Consider the following 27,166-nt stretch of genomic DNA (forward strand, 5'->3'; position numbering starts at 1 on the left):
AAAATAACATGAACTAAGGCATTTATTTCGTCCCAAGACACTGGGTTTGAGCAAATGCTTTTTTATATCAGCAGATATTATCTGTGGCTTTACTATTAATAAATTTCAGATGTGAACTATGCATTCATTTTGGAGGTAAATCCAACTCGGTCCTGGCTTGCAATCCTTTTACTGTTGCTGATAGAGTTAGCATAATTTTGCATGTATATTCATATAAAGTATGCAATTTTGATTCACGCTAGCTTTGGTAGGTGGGTAATGCTAGCACTGCAAGTATTCCTTCCTATTTTGGGGGGTGGGGTTAAGAGTTTGAGAAAAGACTGATTTGTATTCTTCTTTTAAAATTTCATAGCATTTAGCAATATCACATGGTCCAGAATTTTTCCCTTTGCTGGCAGATTTTACATTGTTGATTCATCTCTAAAGGTCTGTTTACATTTTTAATGTCTTCTTTTGATTGTCAACTTGATAGAGTCTAGAATCAGCTGAGGGAAATGGGTCTCTGGGTATGGTTGTATGTGATTGTCCTGATTACATTCATCAGGGTGGGAAGGCCTGGCCAATGTGGGTGGTACCATTCCCCACATAGGGGTTGGAGAGATGGAGTGAACATTGAAGGACAAGCAAGTTTCATAAAAGCAAAATGAAACGGATACTAGTCAAAGAGAGGTATGAGAAGTGTAAGTATCCCTTTGCTTTACAAAATGACTCCATTAAAATACATAACCAATTTAGTTTTGTTAAAACATGTAAAATAGTAGGCTCATGGGAAGATATGGAAGTGTCTCTAGCTAGGGGTCATGGAGACTGAAGAGGCCACCCTCTAACTAGACAGACTCCTAGTGGAGGAAGGGGAACACCAACACACCCACCAAAACTTCAACCCAGAATTATCCTGCTTCCAAGAAATGCAGGGATAAAGATAGAGCAGAGATGGAGGGAATGTCCACCCAATGCCTGGCCCAATCTGAGACCCACCACATGGGAGAGAGCCGACCCCTGACATTATTAGCAACACTTTGCTCTGCTTGGAAATGGGAGCCTAGCACAGCTGTCTTCTGAGAGGCTCCATCCAGCAGCATATTACAACACATGCTGAGACAGTCACACATTGGGCTGAGTGCAAGGAGCCTTGTGGAAGAATGCGGCAGGGTGGGGTGGGGGTGGGGGGGATAGAAGGACCCAGAGGGCACAAGAGCTCCACAAAAAGACCAACAAAGCCAACTAACCTGGGCCCAAAAGGGCTTTTAGAGACTGAAACACCAACCAGGTACCATGCATGGACTGGACTTAGGCCCCTTACAGATATGTACTTGATAGGTAGCTAGGTCTTCATATGGGTCCTCTAGTAAAGGGAGTGAGGGCTACCTCACATGGACTCTGTTGCATGCTTTTGGATCACTTCCCCTGGTGGGGCTGCCTTGCTAGGACACTGCAAAAGAGGAAGTGCTCAGTCCTGATGTTACTTGGTAGCTAGGGTGGGTTAGTGGAGGTGGGAGTCGGGGTGTGTCTCCTCTCTTCTGAAAGGGAAGGGACGGAGGAGATGGGACAAAGGGAGGGAGGGTGGAACTGGGAGGACAGGAGGGAGGGGCCTACGATTGGCATGTAAAGTGAATAAATTTCTAAAGTATGTAAAATAAACACAAAATATATGTGCATTTCTATTTCAAATACCCATTGTAATCATTGTATTGAAGCAATTAAAAATTCTATTATCAATTTAGAGACAAGGAAAACTAAAAGGAAATCAGTTAACTTTGCCATTTACCCATACTAGATTGTTTACTTAAGAAAGCATAAGTAGATTACTCATTCCCTGGTAAAACCTATTATCAGAAATACATGGACAAAAGTCAGAGAGCAATTACAAAGAATTTTAAGGATGAAATTATATAGATCTCACTTTCATTTCTGAAAAAGAGTATTATCTTGATATTTACATTTGACATACTGCTTTGATATTCCTAAGTCCAATTACATTCACGTTTAAGAAATGCAATACTATTTATCCACTTCATTCACTATTGTACTGTATTATATTACATTTACTATTGCTAATAGTATTGTTTCTACATTCTAAGTGCTTGTTTTCAAACACCTTCTTATAAAATGTTCTTTAAAGTATCAAGATAATTTGTACATTTATAATCAAATCCTATAAGCCTTGTCAAGGTAAGAAAGCTAAACTTCCTATTATTTAATCTACTTAACAATAAAAGATGAGTATCAAGCATTTTAATATTCCAATCACAACATAAACTATCTATATACCTAACAGCAACAGAGAAGTAGAGGATATTTGCAAGGTCTTCACCTTGCAATTTGCTTTCCCAAGATATTTCCCTATGAAAATCAATTTTATTGCTGTTAATATGCATGGGAAGTCCTCTGGTTTGGTACAATGGGTACAGAGAGGAAGTTTAACTTTTAACTAGTCATTCCATGTCTCTTGGCTTGAAAGCCTTTCCTTCCCACACTTATTATTCAAAATGTGCTCCATGGGCTGGAGAGATGGCTCAGAGGTTTAAGAGCACCAGCTGCTCTTCCGAAGGTCCCGAGTTCAATTCCCAGCAAGCACATGGTGGCTTACAACCACCTGTAATGAGATCTGGTGCCTTCTTGTGGACAGGCACACATGTGGGCACAATACTGTATAAATAATAAATAAATATTTTTAAAAATGTGCTACATAAACAAACAGAAGTGGATCACATAGGAGTTTATTAGAAATGCAGACTTTTGTTTGTTTGTTTTTTTGAGACAGGGTTTCTCTGTGTAGCCTTGGCTGTCCTGGACTTACTTTGTACACCAGGCCGGCCTTGAACTCACAGAGATCTTCCTGCTTCTGCCTCCGAGTGCTGGGATTACAGGCATGCAGCAAAGCATGCTACATTCCTGTACCCCAGACCTAATAGTCAGGATCTGCATTTAACTAGATGCCACACAATTCAAATTTGTAAAACACAGCTCTAAAAAAGGGATCACCTGGCTTCTCCTAACTGTTTCCTATGAAGCCATATTTGACAACACTGAAACCTTGTTCTCACAGGAGAGAGCTGGCTTGAGTGGAGAAACGGCTGACGATGGATTCTCTCTAGCTCTAGCTCCGCAGGTCCTCATATGGCCCCTCCATCCATTTGTGTGGGCTGCCTGGTTCTTATTCAGGCTCTTAATGCTGACTGAGGAAGCCCCCCTTTTCAGCAGAAAAGAAATGCCCTCCAAAGTAAACCTTAATTAGGGGTATTTTTAGGTAAGAAGTAGAAAACTGTTCGTTTACCTTGACGGAAAGTAATGAGGTCCAGGTAGGAAGTAAGGGTGATGAAACGAGAAGCGAGGTGGCGTCCCAAACAGCGTAGCTGGATGGCCAAGGGGTGGGGGCTGATAGACATGGGAGTGTGGAATGGGAGTCGCTGGGGGTATTGGAGTGCTTCGGGGACAAGTGGAAACGCTGGCATACTCCTTGGGAGGCTGGACAGGCGAGGTTGCAAATCTGGCATGGGCAGTACTTGCACCAGCTGGAATCCTGCTGGCGCTCTCCAGAGAGACCGGAGTGGGTCTCTTCACAGAGCGACCGCTTCCCGAAGGGAGCCTATGAACGTCAGTTTGGGAAGGCCCAGTGAAGCGCTGAGGCGGGAGTGATGGGCGGGGCGTCAGACTTGGAGGCGGGACGGACACCGGGCCAGTGCTGGAGACGCTGGGCTGGAAAAGTGTGATGGGGCTTGGGTGCTGGACTGCAGGTGTGGGCAGCTGGATGGCAGGTGGGGCGTCACCTTCAGAAATAAAAATAGCAGAGGTTAAGCATTGTAAGGATCTCTCCTGGTATCTACCGCACCGTGAACTTGGACCTTTGAAGGAAAGTTCACTATCCACCTTCACCTAGTTAGTAATGGTATCACGTCAAACCACTCCTCTCTTTATTTACAATATTCTGACAATTCTGAAGTCATTGTAATTTCTTGTGAATTTCTCTCTTTCCGGACCAAACTCTGAGTGCCATAAGAAGACAGATTGTGTTTCTTTCACTACTATAACCCCAAGTTCAGCTTCTGCCTAGCACCTAATAGGCAAGTCCTCAACAAACTTTGGATATGCAAACAAATGAATAAAATTACTATTGATAAAAGAATGAATACATTAAGATGTTGATTTATAAACAGAAAAATATAAAACTACTGGCAACAGTTATCATTAAGGAACAATCATCTAGGGGTGGGGGAAAAGATACATGTGTAGTAAGAAAATCTAGATGTTCATTTGGGTTTTAGTCAACATGGCTTTTTTTTTTTCATATAAACAAGTTTCAAAGTAGCACTGTGGGTTATTTTTCATTAGAAAGTATGATACTTTTTAGTTGGAAAAATTAAAACAATCAAGAAAATTGTTTCATTTTACTGCATTCAAAGTGAATATAGCTGGAAATCTCCAAAGAGAATAGGATTTGTCATGCTTAGCCATTTGTGACAGACTTGGAAAGAATCCTTGTGGGACATGATTGGTAAGAGCAGAATTCTTTTTAAAGATTTATTTATTTATTATGCATACAGTGTTATGCCTGAGTGTAATACCTGCAGGCCAGAAGAGGACACCATATCTCATGACAGATGACTGTGAGCCATCATGTGGTAGCTGAGAATTGAACGCAGGGCCTTTGGAAGAGCAGCCAGTGCTATTAACCTCTGAGCCACTCTCCAGCCCAAGAGCAGAATTTTTAAAGGTAAGTAAAAGTCATCTATGCTTCCATTCCCAAAGAAGACAGTACTGCTGGTTGAGATTCCGTTATCCAAACAACACACTCAGACTCAATTTAACTAAGCGTTCATGATAAAATACAAAAGAGAAGAAGACTTTGGAGTAGAGTCCTACCCAGGGCATTCCAATTCAACTATGTGTCTGTTAATAAAAATACAGTCCAAGTACAGAGCTGCTGCAGGTAGAAATATCTCTCAAGAGCCCCAAATGCAGATCTTCTCTCAACTTTATCCAGGGGAGACCTCCTTCTCCTTCCTTCTCTCAGCAGAAGCAGGCAATGCTCTTCTAAACCTCAAAGTAGGAGTGAAGAGCCCCGCCAATCTATTTCAAGATGTCTGCTTAGTGAAGTACAGGAGGGTGTACATGAAGCTGTCCTGATCTTTTTAGCCCAGCCTGCTCTCAGCCTTCTGTGCTGGAACTACAAGTTTGTGTAACCCCCTAAGTTGTTTTTTATGTTTGTTATTACCAGGATCTAGTCAAGAATCATTGTAGAGATGGCCCAGTGATTAAGACCACTTGCTTTGCAATCATGAGGACCAGAGTTCAGATCCCAGTATTTGCATAGCAAGCCAGGTCTCACAAGCACCAGTAACTCCAGTTTCAAGGATTCAACATTCATTCTCTGGCTTGTGTATATAGGCATGCACAGGAACACAGACATACACACATACAACAGCCCACACATAAGTCTTTAGAGAAAGAGCTAAGGTTTGATTGAAGGAGAAACAATTAAGTTTAAGGAGATACTCCTACACGGATCTGCCGTAAAGACATCTACAGTATCCTGCAACAACCACAAGGCCAGGCAAACTTCTAAAAACTCTCAAAATTTTATTTCCTGAGTTGTTACCATATTCAAGACATTAACCTGACAATCTACCTCTGACAATGAATTCTTTTTCCTATACCCAGCATAAGCATTTAGTTATCAGAAAATATAAGTTACAAGAAGTCTTCAGAACAATTGATCATGTCTTGGTCATTGAAAGGGCATATATCTTTTCTAATAATCTTTCTAACTAAGATTGTTCTATAAAAGAAGAGACAGAAAGGAGGCCTGGAGTGATAACCATGCATTCATTTAATGACAAGTATTAAGTAGCAGACATATATCTATTTTATTTTGTTGCACAGAGTTATCTAGAAACATTTTAAATGTTAGAGGTGGAGGTTGATAAGCAGGAGGTTAAAAGTGTGCAACTTTAATAAGTCAGTGATTTGAAAGATCAAGAAAATGCACAGAGCTCTAATGCCTCAAACATTAAGGCACAGTACACACTAACCGTTAGAAACCAGCCAGTTACTTGGCTTCTCTTCTTTTAGGACACAACAAAACTACAATGTCCTAGGCTCCCTCGCATTTAGGAGTGGCTAATGGCTACCCAATACCTATGAGCACTGTCCATCACTGGTGTAATGAATACACTCACATGTGGTCCACCATGTTCTCACTGCTTTGTGCAGGTTTGAATGAATGAATACAATGCCCCAGGAGGCCAATTTTTTTTGAGACAAGGTTTCTCTGTGTAGCCTTTACTGTCCTGGACTCACTCTGTAGACCAGGCTGGCCGCAAACTCCACCTGCCTCTGCCTCTCTAGTGCAAGACTAAAGGCATGTGCCACCATGTCCAGCATAAGGCCAAATTTTAATGATGTCAGAGCTACACCAGAAAAAGCTATTTTTGAAAGAGACATATTTGTCACTAGAAACATCCATGTGTGAGTAAAACATAAGTTTGCTGTTAAAGTAGACAGAAATGTCCAATCATTACATGAAATATGGAGCTGCTTTAGACACATAAGGTCAAAAGGGAACAATACAAAATCCAACTAACCAATTCAAATATATAAGTAAATAAGCATAGCTGTGAACAACTGCTGCATGTCTCCTAAGCACAGGCCCAAGGAGAAAGAAGCCGCTGCAGGTGCTGAGCGACTGGAGAGGCACAAACAGGCTCCTGCTGTAGGACTGGGATGAACAGTGAGGCAGAAGGACATGACACAGACCGAGACAGATATTTTTTTTCTACAAAAAAAGCAGTTTTACAGAGTTAATGAGGAGGAGAAGCATGTCTCTTGGGATAAAGAGAAGAGAGCGGGGAAGACTGAGAATTGGAAAGAATATTTAGGCTACTGTTAAGAAAAGTGGATTTCTGGGAAGAGGAAGAGGTCATAAAAAGCTGAGGAAAATGAGGCAGAACAATGTGAAGCTATTGCCTGACTCCTCATGAAAACTTACAAGAAAGAACTACACTAATTTTCTTTTATTGATGTTGTTAATAAGGTAGATTTTTATTAACTGTTATTTGACAATTTCACACATTTTTAATGCATTCAGTGTATATTCATGTTTCATTTTTTCTTCTTTCCATAGCTGTGAACCTCCTCCTATTAACCCCTTAACCATATTCATGTGTTTTAGAATCATCATGGTGAACACAGAGGCATTCCCACTGAGAGCACCATGGACAAGCCCACCACTACACAGTATGCCAACCTCATGCAAACTTCATCTTAAAGGCACGGAGCATTGTGCACGAAATTGACCCCCAGAATGACTTAACCTTCCTTCGAATTCGCTCCAAGAAAAATGAAATTATGGTGGCACTGCATAAAGACTATTTCCTGATTGTGATTCAGAATCCAACTGAATAAGCCACTGTTTCGGCTTCCTGTGTCATTCCTCTATTTAATGTCCCCAAGAATAAGTTTGTTAATCATGTCAGTGGGCACATGGTGGTTGCCTGAGAGCCCATGAAGGTCATGCCATTGATGAAGGGTAGCTCTGCCTACCCCACCAAGGAGTGCCTGATGATCCATCCATTCAGTTCCCAGGAAAGCCCAATTTTTATTTGCAGGCCCATACCCAGCTTCCTTCTGACCTTCATCTTACTTTGTCATCTGTGGAAAACCCATCTTTTTTCTTTAACTAAAAATAACTCCAACCCTCCTCCTAATGCAAAACACTATAGCAGAGGATATTTGGACCTCCACTACATTGTCTGACATGGGAGAAAAGTTTTGTTTTGATTATAAGCATAAATTAATTATAATATGTTCAGTAAAAACTATAGTTTTCTATGTACTCTCTACAAAAGATCAGAATAAGATAAGCAATTACTGAGATATGGAATGTTAGATTAAAAGCAGTAGAACAGAAATTAGAAGATATTTTAAATCAAAATAAAGAATTTTCTCAAGTTAGCCCAGAGGAATCCAATCTAAAGCTCATGGTGCCACCTTTTGATGAGATTGCAGGATGGCAGTCTAGGCCTATTAGAAGACCTACAATAATTTTTCCAGCTACAGTAAGACAATTAGCTCCAGATGAGAGAAATCCACTACAGAGAATTTGGGTGCCAGCCCATAGAGATGCTAGATCTAAAAGGATTTAAAGAGGTACTGATAGCTTACAATGTGCACTCACCTCATGTGAAACTAATAACTGAGCCATGCTAAATCATATAATTCTAAAATATCAGAAACATTTAATATCAACTATCTTAGAAGCTGGCCCTCAACTACACTGGCTGACATGGTGGAGAGAGGAGGCTTCAGCTATGGAGCAATCCAATAGGACTAGAATTATTAGTATTCTCAAGGATCAATTGTTAGGTGAAGATCAGTATGCTGAGTCAAGGCAAATTACATTTAATGATGCCACCTTAGAACAATGTCATATATTAGCTATAGAAGCTTTGGACAAGGTAGAACAACAGGAAAAATGGTCTGAATCATTTACAAATAGTTCAAGGCTCAGATAAATCTTTTATTGATTTTTTAAAACAAAGATTAACTTCATCTGTAAATAGAGCATTATCAGATCCAGAAGCAAGAGAAATTGTAATTGAGTCTATTGTTTTCGAGCATGCTAATGCTGAATGCAAAAAGGCTATTAAACCTTTAAAGGTCAGATATGCGCCTATTTAGGAATGGATTAAAACTACTGCAGACATTGGATCTAATATTTACAATCCATTTTGATTGGACAAGCAATTGCTAAAAGTATGAGAGTTCAAAATGTCTGATTCTTTGGCTGTGGAAGAACAGGTCATTTCCTAAAGGACTGTAGACAAACAGTTCCTAAGAATAATATTTTCTCTAGTGATAATCCAGGGAGAAAGCTTCCTGGAATATGTGAAAGACGTGGAAAGAGCAGACACAGGACATATGAATGTAGATCACTCAGAGAAACAAGACTGTTCCTTACAATTGGGGAAATGGCCTAGGAGGCTTTGCGTGGGCTCTGCCCAAAAACAAACAAACAAACAAACAAAAAACCAATATGAGCTATTAATTCCCTGTCAGCCAAGGAGAGACTCTTCTAGAGAACAACCAGAAGAAGTAATGCCTAATACAATAGACAACACTGCTCTAAGTTTAACTACTCTGATGGATAAACAAGAGATTCTAAAGATACTGGGAAAAATATTTTAGCAAACTGATATGAGCAGAGACAAAAGCTGACATTACAATTAGATGGAATTGGGATTGATGGCATAATGGATACCAAGGCAGATATAACAATAATTCCACAAAATTCTTCTAATTCAACTTGGCCACTTTGAAAAGTATCTACACAGATCCTAGGAATTGGGACATTGTCTCAGGTAAAGAAGTCTAAAATGAATTATAGGAAGACCATATGTGGCAAATACAGCTATGGATTTATGGGGAAGGTATCTATTACAACACTGGGAAACACAGATTAGCATTCCTTTAACTTCATGGACTAATAGGAGATGTTCTTGGTAATGATGCTGAAAAGCGTTATCCAAACCAGTCACACACCATCCAGGCTGTCCGTAGGCAGGGCACAACAGATGTTATCTCTGCAAATTTACATGGAGGAGCCACTACTGATGAAGTACCAACTGCCCTACTTAAAATGGTTAACTAACGAGCCTCTTTGGATAGAGAAGTGGCTCTGAAATAAGCAAAAGCTACAGGCTCTAGAATGGCTGGCCCAAGAGCAGCTGGAGGCTCAACATACAGAAGATTCCACCAGCCTTTGGAATTCTTTGCCCTTAAAAAGAAATCTGGAAAATGGAGGATGCTAACAGATCTGTGAGCAATTAATAAAGTAATTCAGCCTACAGGTTTATTACAACTTAGACTCTCTTTTAAATACTATAAAATAAACATGTTCCAGGCATGCCTTACAATCCTAAAGGTCAAGCAACTGTGGAAAGATCTAACTGTACTTTAAAAGAAATGCTTATAAAACAGAAGGAAGATATGAAATCTCTCAGATATAGATTACACAATGCTTTATTAATTTAAAAAATTTTTAAATGTCAATGTCACAGGTAGCACAGATGCTGCTGAATAAATCAGCATCTATACTATAAGGATATGTTAACCTCAGAATGGAAGTCAGGAAATATGTTTCATTGGGAATGAGGCTACACATTTACTTCTATGGGAAACGAAAAGCTGTGGATACCTTCAAAGTTAATAAAGATTAAATTTGACCATAGGAGACCTCCTGAAAATCTTGGCTGCTGATATGGAAGAGGCAAAGGAAGAGGCCTAGAACAACAAAACAGCTGACACGAATGATCCCCCTACATGGAAACAGCTCTGGAGACTGGCTGAGACATGATTGTCTCTGCAGTAGCCAATGCATCTTTTGGGCTCATAATCTATTATTACATGCTACCTTTCATATGTCATGATAGAGATTTACATTACCCTATTAAAGATTGACAGACGCTTTTCACCTTCTCAAGCATACAGCAGAGAATCATCTTTAGCTGATTTGTGCACATTGCACATTCCACACATGTGTTAATGCAAAAATGTCCCTACAAAGTTATCTTTAAAGTTTCTGTGTTTTCAGAAAAAAAAAAAGGCCTAGCCACAAATGAAGACAAAGCAGCTAGCCCCACTTACAGACTGCTTCAGACAAAACTTCAGTTAGGCTCTGCACTTTTCTAGCCCCAGATGATCCCACAGAGCCTGGGCATCCAGCTCTCCCAGGGCTTGGCCAATATCTCAATTTTTTAAGAGTCCCCAGAATAAGCCATCACCCCCAGACAGCAAGAAGCAATTTAAAGAATGTGGCACCCTCACTGACAAGAGGTGGGGTGAGTGGTTTTTGGTCGTTCAGTGGGTTATGATATTTTTTTTTGGCATTTAGGGGAGTTATTTGCAAGTTGTTATTGGTCATGGTCAACAAGGAAACAAAGGGAAGGAGGTTACATTCAGGGCTTGCTCTCTCTCATTCTCTCCTCTACCCTTTCTCTCCTATCTAGTATTAGGGGGTAGAAGGGGGAAAAGAGAGGAAAGGGGATAAAAAAAAAAACAAAGAAGGACAGATTACTATACCTCACTGAAAATAACAAATAAAGGTGAGTTATTGTATCTCCTTTTAGACTACAAAGTAACAAGTCTCAAATATAGATTGATATGGATTTTTGTATGGTTATATAAATTTACATTTATATTTGCTACAACATACTGTATATATAATTCAACTCTTGTTTAGGGTATATGTGCATATGCAACTCATTGAAAAATGTAATGTAAACTGGGCTTGGTGACACACACTTCTAATCCCAGCACTCAAGGGAGCAGAAGCAGGCATATCTCTGCGAGTTTTAGGTCTGTCTGGTCTACAAAGTCCAAAATGGCCAGGGCTACACAGAGAAACCTTGTCTTGAACCTTCCCCAAAAATTAATGTATAGTCTTAATCTTTTGAAAGCTACTATCATAAGCTGTTAGGGATAATTAAGAAATACAAGTTCATAGTCAGTCACTTATAAATAATCATATCCTTTCATATGCTTTCAGAAATATACTTGCAGTCATGTTAGGTACTAGTTTAATTAATTATAGAAATAAGCTTTATTTAGCCTCCTACATATTGTTTTTTAAAGTTAAGCAGAAAGCAAGTAACAAAAAGCAAGAAATTTTGTCTATTTAGATACACTTTAGATAGATAGGTGGTCCTCAAATAACAGAATATGGCATTTAAGATGTTTTAATAAAAAGCATTTCATAACAGAGCGACAGTTCAACTCCTGGCAGCACCCGCAAACTTCTCTGAAGAAGATGATGGGCACCGAAGAACCTCAACCTAGAGCTTGCTTTGTATGTGCCAAAGCTGGCTACTGGGCTATAAACTGCCCTTTACTTTGACTGCTGACAGTCTGCTGTCTACACTGGACAAGCAGGATACTGAGAAGTTGATCGTCCTACTTTGCCAAGACCAGGTGGGACAGCCTTCAAACTTTCCTGCTTCACAGGAAAGTGTCTCAGATCTTCTGGACCTGATAGTTGTAGATGGATGCCCCACTGGCAAGGTGAACCTTGGGTGACTGTCCAGGTAGCCAGTAAGTCTCTGTCATTTTTATAGTTTTGGAAGCTGTTTGCTCTTCACTCCTATACTCACATAAAATTTATCATTTTCAGGTCTCTGATGGTGTTGAAGACCAGATAGTTATAGTCTTACAGTTTTCCTTGTTATCAGTCTCAAAAAAGAAAACTCAAAAGATATTAAAGACAAAAGCTTAGGTTGTTTAGGAGCTAAGAAGTTGTCTTGCTGCTGATTGGTTCAAACTGGAATGTGGCTTTTTGTATAATAAAGAACTGATGGTCCAGAGCTGGGGCAGAAAATATTGGGGTGGGACTTCCAGGAAGGCAGAAACTCAACACAGGCAGAGAGACTTGGGAGAAGAGAAGATGCAGAAGGACGATGGATGGAACTGCAGGCAAGAGTGAAGACAGCGTGGAGAGATGGGATAGTGGAGGAGTCAGGATAAGTTTAGGTAGTGCTGAGAGACGGCCCCAATAACAGGCCAACAGCTTTAAACTATATACAAGTCTCCATGTCTTAATTAAACTGCAAGCTGGATTTGCAAAAGCCCCACAATAGCAAGACCTTATAAATATGGACCTTTCCCCCTTCATGTATTTTGACAGCCACAGCTGCTATAATTTCAAAGTCAGAATGGTTGTGTCCTACCTAGAATTAAACAACTTTTAAGAGATTTTTTTGGTCCAGATTTGAGTTTCTAATGGACCTTCTAACACCTTCTTAAGAGTGGATCTTAAGGCCAAGACAGGCCTTCTGAACTTTTGGATTACAACAGTACTAGCATCATAAAGTTTTCTTTCTTACTGTTTTATTCAAAAAGTATATGAACTAAATGACACACAGTTGAAAAACTGGTGGTAAATATAACTAAAACATTTAGAGGGGGAAAAGTATGAATTCTAGAGAGCAAAAGACTGTCAACTAAGTAATGATATAATCAACAAAACCAATCTCAGGCTGAACAAATAAAATAGAGAACTTAATGAAAAGTGCATCTATGGCCAAGTAAATATTTTATAGTAGGTAAAATAAATGTATTTTCTAAAGAAGCCTCAAAGCCTGTTATATACATTCACATTTATATAATGTGAATGCTAATATAAATAAGGAGGCTGGCACCTAAGCTGTTTGATAAAATATAGCTGAAGACAGTTCTAGACAATCATGCTATCAGGACTTTCAGAGACTAAAAGCAGAGCAGTTTAGAGTGTGGCATTAAACATGAGCAGAGCAAACAATGCAATATATAAAGAATGGCAGACTAGAAGCTGCTATAGATTTGATCAAAGGAATAGGAAGATTAGTTTTATCTGTATCTGCCTTGTATATAACTACACTATAAAATCTTTGACAAGAGGGTCTAAGGAAACATATTTATATTGTCCCTAACACAACCTGTCTACCAGCAGGTGCCTGATAAATATTTGGCAGTAGAGGGGTCAGATAGGCAGGCTTGCAACTATGGCCTTGAATTCACTCAGAAGATAGTGGAGATAGAAAGATTCATGGAAACAGAAAATCCTGAAGTGCACTTTCAGTTTTCAAGTATATTTAATATCTTAATGAGATGAAGTGTTCTGGAAAAATGTGATGCAGTGCAAATGGTTGCCTAGAAAAACAAGTGGGCTTGGTAGAATACACAGGAAAATGAAGTAAGCTTGGTTGAGCATTAAGGAGAGATTACTAAAAAATCCATGAGTTTGGTGTGAAATATTTAATAACACATTTCTAAATCACTAACTAATTGAATAATGAAGATTTTTTTTCATCTTTTTGCATCACAAATGTTGGTTAATGGAAGAAGACTGATAAGGACAACTAAAGTAAAACATTCATATAAAAGTGGTTGTTTGCACAAAAAATGCTTTCATATAAAGGTAGTTGTTTACACGAAAATGGTAACAACAAACAAGAAAAAGCATACTCCTAAATTATAAAGCTGTTAAGCTAATTGGTCAAGTTAAAAGAAACCTATCAAAATCTTGTGTGAAAAAATTAGTCTATGTTGTTTTAAGTCAGTGCAAATAGAAAGTAGGTAGTTGGAGGCCGGAGAACACTTAACTGCCCTTGGGAGGACCTAAGTTTGATTCCCAGCACCCATGTCAAGTGGCTCACAACCATAACTCAAGCTCCAGAACTATCTGATCCCTCTGGCCAACTCATGCACATTCAGTTAGTGGTATGTGTGCGCGCGCCCGCATACACACACACACACACACACACACACACACACACCATTTTTAAAAATCAGGTGTTTGGAGGAAAATGACTTAACAAAACCCAAGTGACTATAAGGTGTACTACCTGACTTGATAAATTTTTCACCAGAAAGAACAAAATCATTGAAACTTCTTAGAGCAGTGGTTCTCAACTTTCCTAATGCTGTGACTCTTTAATACAGTTCCTTATGTTGTGATGGCCCCTGACCATTTATTTCATTGCTACTTCATAACTCTAATTTATTGCTACTGTTAAGAATTGTAATGTAAATATTTTATATATAGGATATCTGATACGTGACCTCAAAGGGGTAGCAACTCACAGGTTTAGAACCCCTGGCTGAGACAACTGAAGAGAAAGTGGAGACTCAACACAATCCTTCCTACTAAAGATGTGAGGATTCTTGAACCTAATTTTCACAGAAGGAAGTTTGAGAATCCTAGATCAATACAATATAACGGCTACAAACTAACAATAATAGATCTCGGTGATCATACAGTTATTGTAGCAAAACTGAAAGGTAAAGCATAAGATATTAGATAATGTAGATAGAAGTAGCTTCTGCCAGAGCAATTTTGCTAGGTCTACATCACTTCTGTGGTAATTAGCCCTAAAAGTCAACTTCATACAACCTAGAATCACTTGGGAAATGTCTCAGTGAGGGATCATTCACTTTGAATTGCTCTCTCTTCTCTTTCTCTCCTTTCTCCTTTCCTCCTCCTTCTTCTCCTCTCTCTCTCCCCCCTCTCTCTGTGTATTAATTTTTTAAAAAGATTTATTTATTTATTATGTAAACAGATCTCATTATAGATGGTTGTGAGCCAATATGCGGCTGCTGGGAATTGAACTCATGACCTTTGGAAGAGCAGTCAGTACCCGTAACCTCTGAGCCATTTCTCCAGCCCATGTGTTTATTAATTGATGCAGCCCACTGTGGGTGGTACCAATACCTAGGCAGGTGGTCCTGTTAAAAGTAGAGAAAGTGAGCTGAGTGCAAGCCAGCAAAAACAAAACAAAACAAAACAAAAACAAAAAAACAAAACAAAACAAAAAACCAAGCAGCATAGATCCATTTATCTCTCTGATCCTGATGTGGACATGATATGACTAGCTGTTCCTGCTGCCTTTACATCCCTGAGATGGACTGTGACCAAGAACTGTGAACTAAAATGAACCCTTTCTCTCCTACGGATTTTTTATCAGAGCAAAGAAACAAAAAATTACAATTTCTAGTTACTCAAATGGTGACTTTGTGCACACTAGCTTAGTGAATCACTTTCTGTACCTAAAAAGTTAGTCACTTATATAGTATCATAAAGACACAAAAATTACTATAAAAATAATTACTCTGTAAAAGAAAAATCATGTTTCACTACCTTGATAATCTTTCTTCCATAAGAATAAATGTTTAAATACCCGACATTGCCATTCTTTTATATTTAGAACATAAAACTACTTGAAAGAAATGAAGAAATAAGGTATTAAAATTAGTATCTGCAAAGATTTAAATATGGTCATTTGTTTGTTTGTTTGAGACAAGATTTCTCTGTGTAGCCCTGGCTATCCTGAAGCTTGTTTGATAGATCAGGCTTGGCTCAAATTCACAGAGATACACCTGTCTTCGCTTCTCTAATGGTATGTTTCACCATGCCTATCCAATAACTACAATTATTTAAAGGACTTATGATACAGTCTAAACTTCCTAGTTATACCAGCACCTGTAAGTAATATAATACCAAGCTGATGGAATAACTAAACATATTTCAAAGTTGCACAACTGTGCAGCATGGTAGTAAATAAATCTTACTATAAATTTTTTATCTAAAAACAGTTCTCAAATTATCTTTATAAAAAGTTCTACTTATTATTTGAGATCGAGAAAATCAATCTTTACTACAATATTTGGTATTGTAAATGATTTTTTAAAGTAGCCAACAAAGACTCATTATCACATTTTTGTTTGCTGTTTTGTATGTTTCTGAACTGTTTCTGGTAATTCTGTCTACCATACTTCAATAACAAAATCATGATGCACAAACCCTACCAATCTCAGAAAAAATATTTACTCTTCTTCTAGACCATATCTTTGTACAGATGGTGTAAAAGTGATATAGTGTATAAAATCTCAACTGCTTCAAATAAGAGCAATGATAAATCTGTTCCTGAGAAACATAAGCATTTTAAAATGAACAAAAGAGATGCAAGTAAAGTCTTGGGGGGATATGCAAAACGAAAGCAGAGATATAGTTAAGCCTAATTTGAAATGCAGTATTACAGGCAACACTAACAGTGCCTGCCTGTATTGTAAAATCGAGGCTACAGATCAATTTTTTTTTTTTTTTTTAGGTTTTTCAAGCAGAGTTTCTTTGTATAGCCTTGGCTGTCCTGGACTTTGTAGACCACGCTGGCCTCAAACACAGAGATCCCTCTTGCCCTGTCTCTGCCTCCCTGAGTGCTAGGATTGCAGGCAACCACTGCACCAAGCTTACAGATCAACTCTGCATATCTTCTACTTGAACAGAGGTATCTTGACTGCATCTTTGTACTTCCATTGGCTAAATTGACACAGTTTAAAAGACACTGAAAATGAAGGCTGGAGTGACATCCCAGAAGTTAGAGTACTTGCTGCTCTTGAAGAGGACCCAGCTTCAGGTCTCAGTGCCTAAATGGCAGCTTACAACCAGTTCCCAGTGCCCAACGGCAGAGGCACTAGGTGTGCATGTGAGTGTGCGCACACACACAGTATACTTAACATTTAGGAAAACAAAACACTTGTATACATAAAATAAAAATCTTTAATTAAAAAAATACTGAAAGTGCTTAATATTAATAAGTCCATTTCCAAGATCTAACCATCTCTAACACACAGGGCCAGTTTTATCATTAGGAGAATCCAGGCAGGCAGCAACTGCGAAGAGCAGCTTTAAGACAAGTGATAGCAAAGTGAATGGATGGTACTCCCCCTAAGAGAGGTCATACAAGTTCTGGGGGAACAAGCCAAAGATTTCCAGATGGTAAGATTTAAGAGTCTCAGTTTAGCAGTCCTACCACCCGCAGACCAACTGTAAGCAACATGGACCAAGCAAGTCCAGGTAGGATATGGAGAGCTTCCACTGCTTTTCTGCAGCAGCAAGAGAATCACCTTCAATAGATCAATAGTCTTACTGAGTTCCATGACAGGACGCCTCATACCCCATTAGGAAAGCAGTCTTGTAGGCTGGTGGTGAGAAACATCCCTATTTCCTATTTAATTACACCAACAATTTCCTTCACTGTCTGACTAATCTAGGGGATCATTTGGCTTGCTTTAAAAGTTTTCCACATGGAACCACTTTTGCTCCTTCTCTCATTTAATGTTTCATTTTCTCTCTTGATCTTATTCCTTTACTATTTCCTAAATTCGAAGTTTAACAGAAACTAAATTTCTATTTAAGAGGTAAAATTTTGATGTAGGCATTTATAAATAATCTACAATAGGACCAACTCACCAACTGGATGAGTGATGGTGTTCTGAAGACCAGGAATTACCACAGAGTAAGTAGGAGAGCGATAAGGATAAATTGTTGTAGGATTTGTAGAGATAATATTCTGTGTGGTACCAGAAAATACATTGGAAACACTTAGAGGGAAGCGTTTTCGCTTCCCTGGACGAGGCTGATAAACCCAACCTACAGAAAAAGAGAGAGTTTTTAATATGAATACATAGACTCTGGCCTTTCATATGAAAAATACAGGACACTCTAAAATTTTAGAAAATGATTTGTCTAAAAGTATTTTCCAGCTCCATGATGCTATTTCTGTGACGAATCCTCCACTGTCCATGTTAAAATCCACATAGCTTCTTATTCTGTTAATTTTGTAACCCACAACAGAGAAGAATGTCAAATGCCTTCTACTCAGCGACACAGACTGATTTTGTGGCAGAGTCTAAGCTAGTCACTGGGTTTGAAGCAAAATACCCCATAAGACATTGTTTACCTCCCCCTCTTTCCTCACACCATAAGATACAATGTAGTGCTTACAATGTAACAGTCACCATAACCAGTCACTATTTTTAAGCCTGGTTTAGAAAAATCACTGAGACTTAAAATTTACTAAAACCACAAACAGCTTAATTTCCTGCCAAAGACAGAAGTGTCGCACTGTCACATAAACAAATCACTGGTTCCATCCAGTTGATACTTCAGAATCTTGCCTCCTAAAATATTTCTGCTAATATTTCAAAACAAATTATTTCCCCACTATGCACAGTCAAAAATGCCACAAATAATACATATTTTCCAATGTTTATATCAATGCCCTTATTGCTGAGGGTGAATCATTTCTAACTGTATTGTGATAGAAATAAATCTATTAATCAAAACACAGGATTGTGTTCTGATAACCACTTAACATTAAAAGAGAGCAGGATATTAACCTCTGCATTTTAATTATTTTTCAAATGCTAACTATGTTTTCTCTGTTGTCATGATTATTTATTATCTCTACTATATTACAAAATAGAACCATGGTGATTTACTGTTAATTTTATAGCTATAGGTATATATGTATGTTTGTATGTAGATATACATATTTAATCAAAACTACAATAAAACATGTCTCCTAATTTGCATTGGCTGGAAATATAAAATCAGATTTCACAACTACATTCTGTTTAAGAAAATGAATGCTTAGTATTAATTCAAGCATAAATAAGTTATGCTTGTCTTTCTCACATACACATTAGGAAATCTCAACCTAACTTAATCTTTACCTAAAGAAATTTAAAAGAAATTGGAAAGAGCCTTTGTTCATTTCATTTGATTACCAGGAAATTCCTCTCTGTGCTTTTCTTTAATCTTTTGTGCTTCATCATAATAAGGTTTCTTTTGTTCTTCACTAAGTTTGTTCCACTCTAACCCAAGCTGGACACTGATTTCTGCATTGTTGGCGGCTGGGTTAGCTTTGGCTAGTGCTGGTCGGTGGATTCTTGCCCAAACCATAAATGCATTCATGGGTCGCTTCACATGACCATTTCTGTCTTTACTGAAGGGAGTATCAGGTATTCCTATATGACAAAAATTAAGACACTAAGTTAATGTGCCACATATGCAAGTTTCAAGAGATGTGTACCTCATCTATACTTATAAAGTAACTGAAAACATAAACTACAATATAGCCAAAATACTGCTAATATTCCAAATTTCCTTAGTCTTTGAACTCAACATTTTAATGGTGGCTTAGAGTGTCCCCCAGAGTATAATTGTTGAAGATGCTGTGTAGTAATATTAGAGACACAATGGACTATTATTTACTTCTTTGAGCTTCATATATATATATATATATATATATATACATATATATGTATATATATACATATATATTTTTTTTGGTTTTTCAAGACAGGGTTTCTCTGTGTAGCCTTGACTGTCCTGGACTCACTTTGTAGACCAGGCTGGCCTCGAACTCACAGCGATCCGCCTGCCTCTGACTCCCAAGTGCTGAGATTAAAGGCGTGCACCACCACGCCCGGCAGAGCTTCACTAATATATTTAGTATCAATTAACATTAACTTATTTCCCACTAGTGACCAGGAACTATGACTTATTTATAACTGTGCACCTGGCACTACGTAGATGTTAGTTAAGTATTTGAAAGAAGTCAACTACAGAAGCAGCTGAAGTGCCTTTAACACAACACTTTTCACTAACAGCTTTTAACACTATCAGCTTTTCACTACAAAGACGAAACTCCTGCCACATGGAATCATTAAAACTGGCGTCATATCCTGGAAGAAAAATAGTATAAGTGACCCTGAGAGTCACAGTGCAGTTCAAGTTCCTAAAAATGAAATTCACTAAATTTGTATCCCTATGCAGTTCATAAAAAGTACTATCCACAAACTTTTCACATTAATTCATTTTAGGGTTACTTGACATGTGAAAATGTTTTAGATTTGCAAAAGATGTTTAGAATAAGTAATGCTGACTGAGGATGTAGCTCAGTTGGTAGAGTACTTGCCTAGGATCCCTGGATTCAATTTCCAATACCATATAAATCACATGTAGTAAAGTGATATGTGCTCCGAAGGGCTTGGGAAATAAATAGGAAAAGGTAAAAAGCATAGGAGTAGCATGGGTAGAACCAGCATTGAAAAATAAAAATTAGAAGTTCATGAAAACATGAAGAATGTTGTGACTTCCCAAGACACTGGTAATATAGTGCTCTGTGTGAACTAATTCTAAAGACTTGCTTGAAATATACTTGGAAATATGGCTGTAGTTACTACTATTCAACTATAAACTTCTTTTAAAAACAAATTAGCTTATTTAGTAATTTTATTAACATTTCTGGAAACCCTTAGCTTTAAGAATACTAAAATGGTATGTTCGAATCATGGTTTCTCCAAGAAAAGTTACAGATGTCTTTTAAGAATAACTCCTACAATCAGTACAAACAACTATTTTTCTTGAAACACTGGCTTTGTTCAACTTCTTGATATACCTAAACCTATGACGCTACTACATCAGGAAATGTGAATGAAGTTGTTACCTATGTATATTCTGGAGGAGGGTCTGTATCATCTTAACAATGCATTCTGTTGTGTCTATTACCTAAATCTGTTTACTAAGTCTTAAACTTGGCTTTTCAAAAAAATTTTTGTGGAAATCTTTCACACTTAAGTGTATTTTACCAGTATAAGGGCAAATCAATCACAGACAATCCCTGTGCAAGCTAAGAACCAATACCGTGATTCTATTTTTCGATGTTCGGCTCCTGAACTGCTAATATGTTTGCTATAGGCAACACAGACAGAACTGTGAAAACCAGACTCCCCCTGCCTTCTAATACCTGCGTCTGAGGGAAGCACGGTGAGGGGGACATCTTTGGTTTCAATTTTTACAGAAGGCTCCAGTAAGGACTGCATTTTAATAGGCACTGGTGTCAGGGGGACCTTGGACAACCGTATCAGCTCAGAAGGCGGAGGCCCCTGAAATTGGATTCGAGCCCCAGGAGGGACGCTGTGGAGAGTCAAAGGGAACCTTAGGTCTTGTTGGTGTGGCCCAAAGGCACCGGGCGGCTGGGCCAGGATGCCCTCCTTGCTGCCATGGACGAGGCTGTTGGGCGTGGCCTCCGAGCCCAGCCTGCAGTCGTCCCTGAGTCTGTCTGGCTCCTCGGTCTTGATGACCCCTTCTCCGATGGCCAGCAGGCTCCTGCTGTCCCCGCCTTTCAGCGCATCCCTCGATGCCTCCTCTGCCTCCAGCTTGGCTTTCTTCTCATCCCCTCGGCGGCCATCGAGGGCCTTCCCGGTGCCGTCCAACTTGGCGGCCCTGGAGGCCCTAGGGCCGGCCTCGGTGGTCCTCCGAGATCCCACCGACAGGTCCAAGCCCGCCGCCAGCTCCTGCTTCTCAGCCTTGACGAGCAGCGTCCGGGGCTGCATGGGGCGCAGCTCAGGCCTGCAGGGGCCTCCGTCGGGGGTGGCGGCGGTGGCCGCGGACTGCGGAGGCAAGAGTAGCAGCTCGGGCCTCAGCTGCAGCAGGCGCGCCTGCGCGGACGAGGCGGCTGCCGTGCTCTCGTCGTCGTCGTCGTCGTCGTCGTCGGGAGCCTGAGGTAGCAGCGGTCCGGGGGGCAGCAGAAGCACCTGCTCCGGCTTCACCTGCAGCAGGCGTCGCGTCCCAACCTGCGCACCTGCCGCCGCCGCCGCCGCTGCCGCCTCCCCGCACGACGAGGCCACCGCAGCGATGGCGGCCGCGGCCTGGGCCTGTGGCGACTGAGGACGCTCGGAGGCCAAGGCCCGGAAGGTGGCGGCCTCGACGGGATGCGCGGGCGGAGCGGGGCGCAACGGGCGCGGCGGTTGGCGTGGCGTGGGCGTCGGCGGCTCCGGCCTGGCTCTCTCCATGGGGGGGAGGGGGCGCCCGGCTTGGTCGCGGCCGGGATTGTGAGCTCAGCCGTTTGTTGGCGGCCTCCCCCTCCCCCTTTCGGTTAAGACCCTTCCAAGGCCTTGGCTACCCAGAACCCTACGCGCTCCACAGACTCGGGCCTCGGGCTCGCCTCGTCCAATCATGAGAGGCCCGGTGTCCCCGACCAGCCAATCACAGGCACGTTCATCGGCTCCTCCCACCCTCTGCTCTAGCTGTGTGCGAGAACACTGGAATCATCCACCATATCCTGGGCCGAAGCTCCTGTGTCCCATTTTCCACGCCTCTTCACGCTCCCTCTCTTCCGGATTCTCTTCTGGCCTTGTCCTTGGTTACCCCGTCCCCCCCGCCTGGAGCGCGACAATGGCGTTGCCCAGGAAACTCTTCCGTTCCATGCCTCTACCAATGACCTCCTATGATGAAGTGTGGGCCTTTCTTGCGGACTGGGGAACAAGGCCTTGAGTCCTCATTAGGCCAGAGTATGGGAGGGTTTTCTAGTCATTCTTGAGGGACAATGGGGACATCTTGCAACTTATCACCGACCTCATTTCATTGATCGATCTTAATAGAAACGGTTTGACTGAGAACTATTTTAGTAGTTGAATTTTCAACTAGTCGCCAAAAAACCACCCAGTTTCATCCACTTTTTGACATTCCACCCGCCATTACTCTGGTTCATGTGGATGTTACAGTACTCCCATAGTCTTACTCTTCAACTTTGTCCCACTACTCCTCAGTAGTTCTAAAAATACAAGTCTAACCCTGTCGCACTTCCTCCAAATCTGTCTGCAGCTTCCACCGGTCATGATAGTCTGAAATTCTTGGCAGAGCCTGTTAAGTCTGGTAGTGGCTTGGGTTCTACCTACAGTTCCTCTGTGTGAGTTTTGTGCGCTTTGACTACATTGCTCCCTGTGTCATTCTTTTTCATCACAGGACCTTTTAGCATGTCAAACTTTTATGTCTCTGTAACTCCTGCTTATTTTTCCGAATTGGAGCTGAACTGGCTCTTCAAAGAAAACAATGACTCACTCACTGCCCGTTCGAATCTCTTTTATGCGCTCATAATGATCACATCCTTTGAAGTGCTTTCCTTGTGTGATTGTTTTGTTGCCTCTTCCAGTTGATTGTTACCTCTTTGAGGGAAGAACTGCGTGTGTCTTGCTCATCATTGAATCCTCAGTGCCAACTGCTGAGAAATAGTTCAATAAATGCTTATTGGATGAGGAAATGAATAAGAACTGTCATGACTAATAAAATAGTAATACCGTGTATATTAAGGTCTCGTTCTAATTTTTTCCATGTGTGTACCTCTTAACTAGTACTGTGTATAGTTTTCATTAAATATCACCAAATAAACGAGAAATTCTCTAAGCATTTATTGCATCACTAGAGGTCCTGACTCAAAGCTATAGCTCTATCATGAGGTAGATGAGCCTCATATCCAAGACAAAGACTAAATGAATTCTTTCTAACCCCCAGTTGTCAGTTGTGCTAAACAGAAGAACACAACACTCATGGACAACTAGACCTCTAAAATGTGCTTAAGAAACTGACAAGAGGGTTGATTGCCACAAGTTTGAGGCCAACCTGAGTTATATGTCAGTTACAGTCCAACACTGACTACACTATAAGATTTTTTTCTCAAAAAGACCAAGCTATACTAAACAAAATTGGATTTAAAAAACTTTTCTAGGTCCAACATTCCAGCATGTCAAACAACAACAACAACAACAACAAAAACCAGTGCTTATATTAGAGAAAGCAACAGACTTTAATTAGTACACTAAGAAGACATACAATAAAAAAAATACTATGAAAAAAAGAAGAAAAGAGTGTGGCAGGCAAACTACCAGATCGTCAGTGTTGGGAATAAGGTTCAATGTTTATTTCATTTACTGGAGAAATTAACATACAGTAGACTAAGAATAATTGTAGAGGGAAGGATATCACCAAGCAAACAATGGTCACAGAGACTGTGAAAAGCTATGTGAAGACATATTTTAATATAAGAAACACGACTAGAGACCAGCATGCCTAACTCATCAGAGCTTGGTTACTTGCCAATACAGTAGCTAGTACAAGTTCACTGCTCCAAAATATGTGACACAAAAGCTGACTGAATGGAGAAGAGAAAGACTACCCAGGAATTATATTTGGATATGTCAATATTTCTTTAAGTTTTTTAAAATTTCACTTATTTATGGTGTGTGTGGAATGGTATAATGTGTGTGTGTGTGTGTGTGTGTGTGTGTGTGTGTGTGTGTGTGTGTGTGTGTGCTGGGGGTCAGAAGTCAATGTAGATTTCAAGGGAAAGATGGATAAAGAAAATGTGGCAGATATGCACAATGGAGTATTACTCAGTCACAATACACATGCCACAGGGTGGGTCTCAGGGAGCTCAGGTTACCAGGCTTGGTGTCCAATGCCTTTACTCACTGAGCCATGCTGCTCTATCCTCCATATTTTTTTCACTAAGTAGTAACATAACTGGAAGAGCAAATCACAAAGATTTCAGAATAGCTGAGCAACACTTTCAGCCCATAAGAATGTACTCAGTAGTTTTCTACATACATTCTTTTTTTTTTTTTTAAGATTTATTTATTATTTACACAGTATTCTGCCCACACGTGTGCCTGCCCACCACAAGAAGGCATCAAATCTCATTACAGGTGGTTGTAAGCCACCATGTGGTTGCTTAGAATTGAACTTGGGATCTTTGGAAGAGCAGATGGTGCTCTTAACCTCTAAGCCATCTCTCCAGCCCCTACATATGTTCTTTAAAGTGTGACTGAAATGTTCTCCCGGGACTGAATGCAGTGTCATAAAACTAGCCACACAGACCTGTGAAGATCAAACTTACACAGTCTCTGACCTATAGGCTTTGATTTCTTAAAACCTACTTTATTTGCGGTTCCTTATATCTTTTTTCATTCTCCACCCCAGTCCTTTCCAAAACCTCAACACTAGGTAGGAGAGAAAGAAGGTTAGTGGAGGAAAGGGGTGCAGTTGCTGCTGTTTAGGGTCACCAGGTTCTTTGGGTCAATAGCCATCTTCATTGTTGGTGTATTCAGTCAGCAACAGCAAATGCAGCAACAGCCTTCTTTACCTCTAGCAACTGTCTCCTCCAAGCATTCTTCTTACAGCTCTCATTCCCCTCTCTCTCTCTCTCTCTCTCTCTCTCTCTCTCTCTCTCTCTCTCTCTCTCTCTGGGCTCTCATATTTTTTGAATTGACAAAGGCCACACCTCCACATGAGGCGGTTTCCAAAGTTGACAAAGACCACCAGCCCTCTCTCAAGGCTTTTATTAACTGTGGACAAACTGGAGTGGCCCGGCCCACACATGGGATTTAAACAAAAACATGTTTATATAACATAACTTATTTTTTTTCAAGAAACCTAAACTTCCACAACACTGACTACATGAAATTAAATTGCAGGTCAACAAATAGAAGGAATTTGTAAAAGTCTCACACAGTTTCTAAATAACTGATGGGTTACAGAAAAAAATGGGAAAATCAGTAAACATGTTCTATCAAGTCAAATTTAATACAAAGTAATTAGAGCAGTTCAAAGGGGGGAAATTTATGAAAGATTTAAAGGGAATATTTAAAAATTAATAATTAAAAAATCCTTTACCTTAAGAAATGAAAAGGACCAATATAAGTAAAATAGAGGAGGTAACAAAATAGCAAAAATTAATAACAACAGTAAAATAATAGAGAAAAGTGGTGAGTTTATTCTTTGATCTTTAAAAAGATCAGGCAGGCGGTGGTGGTGCCTTTAATCCCAGCACTTGGGAAGCAGAGGCAGGTGGATCTCTGTGGGTTTGAGGCCAGCCTGGCCTACAAAGCAAGTCCAGGATAGCCAAGACTACACAGAGAAAGTCTCTCTGGAACCCCACCCCAAAAAGGAAAAGATCTAGGGTACTGATTTTCTCAAGATAAGAAAGAAAAGAAAAAGATACCATAGGTTACCAAGTTAGCAATTAAAATGAAAACGTTCTGAACACTACTGAGAGACAAAAGTATTATAATATTGTGAACAACCTTTATCAACAGTTTATGTGGCTGCTTAGATGAAATGGGAAAATATCCACACAGAAATGATGGAATCAACCTCAGTGCCAATCAATAAAAAGATAGATAAAGAAAATGTGGCAGATATGCACAATGGAGTATTATTCAGTCATAAAGAAAAATGAGATCACTTCATTGGCAACAAAATAGATGGAAGTGGATAGCACAATATTAAGTAGACTCAGCCAGACTCAGACACTCTGCATGTTTTCTCTCACATGTACAATTTAGGTGGAAAAGAGAAGAAACATGAAAATGGAAAGAGGTGTCACTCCCAATAAGTTATTCTGCATAGGAAAGTATCTTTTGATAATGTGCTGAGTCTATTTCTTGCTTTATTCTTTTATCAGTTCAGAAAGAGTTTCAGTATTGGAAACACTAGTTGGGAAGAGGAAGAGCCCGTGAAATGAGAGGGAGTAAGAGAGGAAAAGTAGGAATAGATACAATTAAAGCATATTACATACATGTATTAAAATGTTATCAGGAGACCTATTATTTTGTACAAATATTATATACAAATTTTTAAAAGCAGACTCAGAAGTATAGGTGGCGCAAGCCTTTAATCTCAGCACTTGGGAGGCAGAAGCAGGTGGATCACTGTGAGTTCGAGGCCAGCCTGGTCTACAAAGTGAGTCCAGGATAGCAAAGGCTACACAGAGAAAACCTGCCTTGAAAACCAAACCAAAACAAAAACCTAAATATCTCTATATCAAGTAAAGGCAATAAACTATTTCTTAAGCTAGGCATAGCGACAATTCCAGCACTCAGGAGGCTTTCCAATGGTTAACAGAGTTTTCACAGTAATTTTTGAGACAATATTCTTCTGACTGTATTATCTAATGAGTTTTCTCTAGGGTTTCTCTGTGTATCCTTGGCTGTCCTGGACTCACATGGATCCACC

At 39.9% G+C, this 27,166-nt stretch overlaps 1 protein-coding gene across 6 annotated transcripts in view; it reads right to left on the reverse strand.

Moving 5' to 3' along the window:
• SOX30 (SRY-box transcription factor 30) overlaps positions 1-27,166 on the reverse strand; it is a 79,624-nt gene that overhangs the window by 23,132 nt on the left and 29,326 nt on the right. For 4 of the 6 annotated variants that reach the window (XR_014775821.1, XR_014775822.1, XR_014775823.1 and 1 more), the window contains exons 1-4: positions 21,123-23,180; positions 19,099-19,338; positions 17,780-17,959; positions 3,278-3,770 (exon numbers count right to left, since the gene is read on the reverse strand). Coding sequence is in view for 2 of the 6 variants with exons in the window: in XM_084763970.1 (XP_084620096.1) it covers positions 3,278-3,770; positions 17,780-17,959; positions 19,099-19,338; positions 21,123-22,170 (1,961 nt within the window). In the remaining 4 variants the exon portion in view is untranslated. Of the gene's footprint in view, positions 1-3,277; positions 3,771-17,779; positions 17,960-19,098; positions 19,339-21,122; positions 23,185-27,166 lie in introns of those variants that run through there. The other 2 variants (XR_014775820.1, XM_084763971.1) reach the window with 2 other exon arrangements.

This window comes from Acomys minous (genome assembly GCF_964271855.1).
Source record: "Acomys minous genome assembly, chromosome: 16".
NCBI classification, from domain to species: domain Eukaryota; kingdom Metazoa; phylum Chordata; class Mammalia; order Rodentia; family Muridae; genus Acomys; species Acomys minous.